General features: G+C 36.7%; 1 protein-coding gene across 5 annotated transcripts; it reads left to right on the forward strand.

The window, feature by feature from the left end:
* The first annotated feature begins 6,325 nt into the window (after nt 1–6,325).
* Nucleotides 6,326–8,486, forward strand: LOC113340468. Of its 5 annotated transcripts, none has more exons than XR_003355490.1 (4): nt 6,326–6,399; nt 6,600–6,696; nt 7,574–7,822; nt 7,959–8,486. XR_003355490.1 is itself a non-coding variant. In XM_026585603.1 (4 exons), the coding sequence occupies exons 2-4, from the start codon at nt 6,517–6,519 to the stop codon at nt 8,068–8,070; spliced, it is 468 nt and encodes a 155-aa protein (XP_026441388.1). In that variant the 5' UTR covers nt 6,346–6,399; nt 6,477–6,516; the 3' UTR covers nt 8,071–8,486. The 5 variants fall into 5 exon arrangements, 3 of the variants coding, with proteins under 3 accessions (XP_026441388.1, XP_026441390.1, XP_026441389.1); XR_003355491.1 differs by having other exon boundaries at nt 6,346–6,399; nt 6,477–6,696; XM_026585603.1 differs by having other exon boundaries at nt 6,346–6,399; nt 6,477–6,696; nt 7,647–7,822.
* Nucleotides 8,487–9,140: the final 654 nt, after the last annotated feature.

Genomic DNA, 9,140 nt, shown 5'->3' on the forward strand with positions numbered 1-9,140 from the left:
AGGAATGATAATCTTAGTCAAACACCCCCACACTTTGACATATTCATAACAAGGTCATCTACCTTTCCATAAATCATATGGAGTTTCATCTGATCCTTAAGGGTACTATATTCAGGATATACTAGTTAAGAGGACTTCCTCCTCCCACAAGACCGCAGGTAATCCTGAACTAATCGACATGGTAATTATGATCTCCTTAAGGATACAATTAATATGTTCAAGGCTTTTAATTGGTTATCAACTTCAAGTTTATACATCTTAAGGCTTCTAAGGCATCATCCTTATCCCTAAGCAATTATACAAGATAGTACCTCGTACAATCATCTACGGAAGTTATAAACCATCTTTTATCATAGTGGTTTTGGGTTGAACTCATGTCAACTAGGCCTAACTGAATTAATTATAAGGGATTAGAATTACTATGAACATTTGTGCTAAAAGATTTTATAGCATATTCATTTCACTTTTGTGTTCAAGATCCAAACTAAATTTGGGTACGAAGCCTATGCTAGGAAGTTTATACATTGACTTATAATTTTACGGTTCCAAGTCTACCATGCAAAACATTCAAAGACACACAAAAGAAAGCGCAAGAATTAACTATGTTCACTTCATCAGATTTTCCTTCAAACTTATATAGACCCTAAGTCCTATAACTGTTGCCTAAAAAATCAATACCCTTAGTTATAACAAGTTTTCCACATTTAATTAAGATCTTCAATCTTTTACCATCTTGAAGAGAACAAGATACAATATTATTTCATATGCTCGGAACATGAAAACTTCATTCAGTGTGAGAATATTACAGATATGAACTTATGCTCAACCTTTCCCTTTTATGCAACCTCTGTCGCAGATGAGTTACTCATATAGAGTTTCTCGACATCCCTTATCCCTTGATAAGAGGTGAACAGGTCTCTATTTCAACAAACATACTTAGTGACTCCAGAGTCCACCCACCAGTCTCTCACATTGGTTATTAAAATAACTTCCGACATCATGGTTCATTTTGTTTCAACTAAATTAGCATTAACTTTCTACTTATTAAAGTTTTATGTTGTCTACACTTTACTGCCGTATGGCCAGGAATTTTACAAACATAACAATCACCCTTAACTAAAGTAATGCCGGATTCAATTTTACGAAACATACCTTTCTTATGAAGAGTACGGTTAGAGTTGTTTTTGATATTCCCGCCTTTGTCAGCTTTGGAAGACTTGTGTTCATCCACATGCGCCTGGTAGCCATGTTCCTTTTCAATTCATGTCACAATCTTCGTTTATACTCTGACCACGGACACGGTAATTTCCCAATCACCTAATACACCAAATCTCACAAACCTTAGTTCCGAAACGGAAGATAAAATTTGAGTTTTGAATATAATATCTAGATTTACAAACTTCGTTTGAACCACCCTATCAAAAAACTCATGATTACCCCATAAAAAATACTTTAGTTAACAACAAAAGTTTGCCCGTCAGAATTTTTCAAGAACATATGTCTGTTTTGTAAAATATCAAAAAAACACTTTTACAACTCCAAAAATTCTGAAATTTTACGTGGGTAACTATCAGGATGTCTACTACGTTGTGTCAAAAGGGTTCATCGAAATTCCTTCTAGGTTAAGAGATAATATCGAAGCTCTACAGCTGACCAAAATTCGTTTTTGTTTTTCACTCCACAATTAACATCCATGATTCACAAACCAACCAACCATTTTTTTATTATTACACATAGTAATGTCTTAAGATTGTTGGGTGCAATAATCAAAAATAAGGAAAAATCAAATAAGCAAAAGTTATTGATACTTAGCTCCTTTATAATGGAAGTGATCGATTTGATGAAACGAATGACCTCCCTATATCTCCGCAACAACAACAAGGCAAAACTTTGGAAAAACAGAGTGAGTCACGTGTTCAACACGTTGTCCTTAAGACATTAGCGCCCGGCTACACTCAAGAGTGATGCTATAACCCTCACAGAACGGATATCTCCAGGATAAAACACCCTAATACACCTACTACTAGCATATGTAGTAGATCCTCAACTTGAGCTTGGCAACTCCGAAAAAACCGTTAAGGAAAATCGCGAACTCTTAAGAAACGCCATAAAATATTTTCCCTTAGGGGTCCTTCTAAAATATAGAGCAACCACTTTCCCATAGATTTTATAAAAGTAGTGAATTTCTTTATATAATTGACAAATACAACTTAAGAAGAAAAACTCTCCGATGTGGGACTAAAAGGTTTATATAGTTTCTTAAAACTATTAAAAATTGGAAACTCCACGATGTGGGACTAAAAAGTTTCATTCACAAAATAAAATAATAAATTATAATTTTTTATTAAAACTTCAAAAAATTATTTTTTATTAATCGTTTTCCAACATAATGTCGAGGCTGAACACAGCTGCGACCCTGGGTGTTATACATCTTCATCCAAGGGCGGAACTACATGATGACTAGGGCTAGCTTAAGCCAGCCCCAGCAAGCCAAAAAACCATTTATTTTACAGCCTAATTTGAGTTGGATCATATTATGTGTGTTAATTTTACACTTAAGCCAACCCAAAATGGATCAAGCCATCCCCATACCCAACGTCCAGTTCCGCCACTGACTTCATCTGAAGCTCACCCCACCACAACGTAAAAAACCATCGGGATATTTGCGTACCCCGCCACAGTCATTCTCTATTGAACAACCAATCTTTCTGGCCTTGTAATGGCAAGATGAAAATGATCTGTGGCAATATTTAGCCTTTGTTTGTATATACAAATAAATCGGTGCAAGAGTCTTTGGATTATGCAGCGACCGAAGGAGGATCTGTTTCAGAATTGCAGTAATCTTGCTGAGCCTTTGGTGCAGTTGGATTTCTCTCGATATAAGTAAGAGATGAAATTTTCTCAGAATTGGTAAACTCCCCAATGTGTAGGTGTGTATAAGAAAGTTCACCTACTGCAGTTACTGAAGTTGGCTAGGAAACACTAGGCATGAATAAAGCTGATGTGGATGATACCGATGAGACTTCTTCTTATAAACCAAAATCACAAATCAACAGGAGAGAAGAAAGAACTGGCTACGGACTATTATTGCAGCAACTTGTTTCAATAGACTAAAGCTGGTCGATGTGCAAAAAGATGTTGATCTCCTTGGTTTGTCTACTTTCTGAACAGCTGGTACTTGCTATTCACGATCTCGCAGCAGCCATGTAAAGAAAAGAGCGTATTTGCAAGGATTGTACAAAAGAACCATGTTTAGGTTAAGGATGCTTCTTTTGAAATTTAAATGAGACAAGTCGCACATCTACAATGCCGAATAGCCTAATATAAGTTTTCGAAGCCCAACACGATGGTCTATCGTCTCTCTTATTGTCGTCGAGCTGCCATCAAACTAGCAGCACTATTCACTGTGTTGGCCCCTGCGGTTGACATTGTTGGAAAACAAGTGACTTTTAGAAATATGCTGAATTCTTCGGAAGTTACAAACAACAATACTAGCTATACACCTGGCAAGACGGGTGATGCTACGTTGACCGGCATAAATCCCGTGGTTATCACCGGGTGTTGACCGGCATAAATCCCGTGGTTATCACCGGGTGGAGATCGAATGGCTGAGAGGGGGAGCGTGCTTAGCATCCGGAGGATAAAAGCTCATGTGGATCCCGTAACTCTCTCACCTCTCCTCACACGGGTTTGGCTGCGGGATCTCCTCCCGGTAAACCAAGCATTATTTTGGCAAAACCAAAAGGTAGGCAGGTACTTTAGTTGACGTATCATTGAGTCTAAAAGGCATATATAGATATAAACTATAATCGTCTGACAGTCTTAGCTTCACTGGACGCCTGTTGGCAATTAAATAGCTAGACACGTGTGTTAAAGAAAATTAAAAGGCACAACTGCATGTTTTCAACAGTATAGCTTTTTTCTCTTCAAATTTCTTAGAATAAGGCGTAGTCTTAAAAGGCTACAGATCGTCTGTTACGAAATTCATCTGTTCCTCTGTTCGAACCAATTCCCAGCAGCCGCGTGTCTCCTATTATAACTACCACATTTCACAAAAATAGACGTGATATACTTGACTAAATTAGCAGATTTTCTAAGAGAAAAATTAGGAAATATTTGGTGTACCTTATCTCTCTTCTGTCCATAGAATACTCCTAACTTCCATGTCTAGCAACTTCTATCCCCAGTCCCAGTCCAGTTCGTAATCTAAATTTTTGCAGAGTTCAACACCAAAGAGTTCCTAATAATGAATTAATGATCCCCGTAGCAGTTCTTTTTTCTGACATTTGGAAATGCAACCAATTAAGATATTTTCCCAACTAGTCTAGACGGTTGATAAATCATGATCATGCCTATTAAGTACATTTCCAACTTATCTGTATTTGCTTTTGCTGCGATAACGTGCAAGTCCTCCCAGTTAATTTATCCTGGAACCTCGTTTGGAAAATCAATTGAATTTTTAACATCCATGACAAGGATCTGTAAGATTAATAAGGATAATTAAATTTTAAATTGTGTTCGTTTCTGTGCTAAAGGATTTGAGAATCAAATGGGAAACTTTGGATGTTACACGGTTTCCCTAGTCTTAACTCTTAAATGTGATTATCTAAAATTAAAGTTTGTCTCACTACCGTGCAATTTTGAAGGTCATTTTATGCTAGCAGTAAATACTTATATGGATTTCGAACATGAACTGGTCATTGATAGTCAGCTTATCAACTGTTACGTAAACTGTCTAAACTGGTTACCACTGACAAAGCAGGAAAGTACTTAATCAAACTTATTTTACTCCAACAGTGCCTGCGAGCATTTCAAGACCAGTTACATTTTCCCATCGGAGAACTTGCTAAAGATTGTGTGAATGCAAGCACGCGCAGTAGACAATATCTTCCCTGCAACTTTTGCACATAAACTGGAGCGATTCTTTCAGGATCAAAATGTTTTAGTAAGGCAATTCATAGATTTCCTATTTTACATAGTTTAACAAAAGTCTCTATCAATTTGTTCTACGGAAACAGAACAATAAGTAAAATGTTAAGAAAATAAAGAAGATGACATTATGGAGTATATGCTAACGATGGACAGTAGAGATATAAGGTAAGTCAAATATTTCCTAATATTTCTCTTAGAAAATCTGATAATTTAGTCAAGTATATCACGTCTAAATTTGGGAAATGGGGTAGTTATAATAGGAGACACTTGGTTGTAGGGGATTGGTTGGAATAGAGGAACAGTGGAATTTCGTAACAGACGATCCGAAGCCGTCTTAAAAGTAGTATAGCTTTTGTCTCGATCACTTGATGGCCATCAAAATAAACTAAAACCCTTAGGGATTATTCAAGGAACACGGATTTCACTGAGTCTCTGATGGCATTAAACACGCCTGCCACCTAATATTCCACGCATATATGGTGTTAGAATAGGGGCATCCAACTCAAAATCAATTGACAATGAGTGGAAAGACCTAGGAGATTATAAACCGCAGGATCTTAAATTGCCCAACAATGTGGGACTAATAATCTCAACAATATCTTAGTCATGTATTTCTCTATTATTCCATCGCCACTTCACCTTAGTAAGAGAGCATATTCCGCACCAAACGTACGGAAAAGTATTTGATGGGGGCGTTTTCTGATAGGGGCATGGGAACAAATCATGTCTTGATACTTGTTTTTGCTATAAATAAATTTTGTTCCCAAAAAATTAAAAAAAGTGTATTTTTGGTGAAAATATTGGTTATTTTAATTGATAATATTTTATCTCCCCTCCTTTAAAACACTAAGTCATATAAGTTCCCACGTCGCATGGTGAATGTGACACCCTCCTCGAACTAAATTAGATAAAAGCTTTGAAATAGAACAATTCTGAAGAGGGCAAGTGGCGGAACTCTATTGGTTAGAGCATTAAAACATGAATAACACTTTGTTTACACCATGTATTTAACCCCCGTTAGTAACACCGTTAGCAAATAGTATACAACACTTATGTGTGAATTTACACCTAATTAATAACTTACACTTGGTTTAAACCAAATACTTAATTGGACGTTAGGCAGGTAGACAATACTTTCGTGAAAACTAACACTGTCATCTATCATTTCTTTACAACCCTAATCGTCTGCCGCACCTCTTCCTCTCTGTGTTCTCTTTCTCTTGAGTTTCTCTTCTATAGCTCCGAATGAAAAACTAAAAGAGATAGAGAAGAAAATTATTCATCACCTCCGAATCAACTCGATCAATCCATAATCAGTGCCCACACTAACCCAACTTTTCAAATGGATGATTCTGTTATAGGGGGGGGGGGGGGGGGGGGGGGGATGTTTCTTCATTAAATTGAGGAAGATGAGGAAAGGTTGATTGCGCAAAATCCAATTGTAGAGATGTTGTTGTTTCTTCAAAGGTATTTTCCTATTCTTTCGTTTAAACCCTAAATCCAATTTGATTCCAAACCGTAATCTTAATTCGATTTCTGTTCAGATTAGGGTCTGTTGTTCGCATTAAGATAATAAGATAAGATATGTTGTTTTTCTCGATCACCAGCACATTTTGGTTATGTAGTGTGGCCAGTGTGGGTACTAATTTGCAATTGTGGGTATCAAGGCATGTGATAGGAATAGTGCAGGTAGAGATACTAATTTATTGTGTCAGCTTCCTTGATCAACACTCTGCTGGGATCAGTTCAACGCTTTATAAAGAGGTAACTCTTGACCATTAGAACTCTGTTTTGACAATTGTCCAGTTTCTTCTACTTTATGTTACATGTATCTTATGTGCTATGCTATTTATGTTATCTATGGTGTTGTTCAAGTTTTCTACAGTGAGAAAAATTGTGATCTTGACTTAGGGATCTCAGTCTTTTTGAGGCATGTTTTAACATTCTACACATTTGGAAAGTTATAATGTAGGAATGTTATGTTTAGCATACATTCACTGGATTGAAAGTGATGTATTTGATCAGAACCAACACACAATTTTTTTTTTGTCGGATTGAACGTGATCTCATATGTTTATATGATTTTTATAATTGCATAAAAAAATTTTATTTGCAACACTAATCGTCCCTCTTTCATCTCCTTTTTGTATGTAGTTTAAGTCTTACTTTATAAAGGGTCTTTCAGCAAATCATTTGCACATAATCTAATGTTGTAGATTGCGATGTATTTTGTAGGTGCAAGTAGCCAGCCATGTTTGTATTTTGTAGGCTTCTACAATCATTTGATTTTTGGCATCTTCCAGCACCCTATGATATTACCATGTATGAAAATATGCATTAGTGCTTTAAAACTCTGAAGTAAAAGCTGCATTCCTCGAGTTTTTGCTGGAAAAATATATTATGTTTATGATCTTACACTTGACTAGAAGATTGAATTAGTAATGAATTAGCAAACTTTTAAACTTCTTGGGTGGAATCCTTTGGTTTTCTTAATTAGATGATTATTGAAAAGAAAATTTTATTTGCTCTAAGCAACACAGTACGGTGGGGTGTTATATTCAGCTACTGCTTTGGTTCTCAGTTTCTGGACATATATGTGTCAAGATGTATGTTTTATAGTAATTGTCACATTGCTATGCAGGATACTCTTACACCAGCAGTTGTCATAACTAAAAGACTCTATAGCTAAGTTCAAGGATGTTTACATGGAACAGTTTGATAAGGACGGTGATGGTCTTATTGAGAGTGATGGCAAACTTGCGATGTTGGGACAGTTCATGACATTAGTGCTTATTGTGGATGCTTATGGCTTGCTGCTCTCGAAGTTGCTGCTTCAATGGGGAAAGGGAGAAGAAATTGTAAACCTTCATGAAGTAACTGAGGACCCCAGGTATCAATCAATACATATCCAGTAGAAAATCTTCTATTTCTTGCGGGGAAAAAACTTTTTAAGATTTAACCAATCCCAAATTGATTAGGACCTGGAAAAGAAAAAAATAAAAATAACATATTTATACAATTGGCAGGCCAGTGCTACTTCTATATTTTCCTTGGACGACTTTGAAGCGCTGGGAAGTTCCCGTGCATCATCAACAAGTCCTCCAGTACTTGGTGAAAGGACGTGATTCTCAGAAATAACACACTTAGGTTTTGCTTCTGGGATTGGTTCTCCTACAGGCTGCTGGTACTTTAAATAACATAGAAGCGAGAAATGATATTGTTGTTCCAACTGGGTAGAGGAGCAGCCTTACTTTGCCAGTATCATATCCACGACCAAACCTGCCACTGGGGGTGTGGAAGCTGACAAGGCAAATGTGGTGGGAAAGAAAGGGAAGAACCCAAGTCGAGTCCTTTTGTCAAATGAAGGTGGTCTTGCTATTAAATATTTTGCTGAAGGTCTCACCATGTCCGTCATTTTAGTGTCTTTGTTTTACTAAGAGCTTACATTTTTGCTTGAAAGATTGTATATAAATTTGAAAGTAAATGCGTAAATCATCATGTACGGAAGAAAATTGAGTAGACTAATGTATTATGAAAATAATTTGAGCACAAAATCAAAAATCATATGATTTCGTGCATTGGTCGAGGACGAGGAAAAGCCGAGTCATACCAAATCAAAAATGTAGCACACCCAGTCCTAAGCGACAGGGTGAGACAAAGCCAATTCATACCAAATAAAAAAATCCTAAGCATGTACCAGAACGGGCGAGGCGAACCGGAACTAAACCAAATCAAAAATTCTAAGCACGGTTTCAAAATCTAGTCTTTTATAGTTTTTGTAAGAGAATTTGTTAAAACAATTAATTGAAAAAACACAATTAGGTAAATGCGCACTTTAGTGGGACCCTATTACTTGGGCATCAAGTATGTAAAACTCTACAAATAGAGTCTCAAACCTTTGTAAAGTAATATACATCTAATAAAAATCTCTCTCCTTCTTCGTCTCTACTTTGTGTCTTTCCTTCTCTATTTTCTAGATTTACAACACGTGTGTGCACATATTTCATCATCAAACACGTGTATATAGGAACATACGTGGAGAGCATGCGGACAAAGTCATCAAAGCATGATGACATGTGCCCACAGCTAAGATACTCATCCCGCCGACGTTGGATCTTTTCCCAAACAAATCTAAGGGAAGAAGTTAAAAAGATGTACCGGTAACACGATGTACTGCGGGGCACCAGATAACTCCCGAAGAGTTACTT

This window comes from Papaver somniferum, unplaced genomic scaffold, assembly GCF_003573695.1.
Source record: "Papaver somniferum cultivar HN1 unplaced genomic scaffold, ASM357369v1 unplaced-scaffold_22, whole genome shotgun sequence".
Classification (NCBI taxonomy): domain Eukaryota; kingdom Viridiplantae; phylum Streptophyta; class Magnoliopsida; order Ranunculales; family Papaveraceae; genus Papaver; species Papaver somniferum.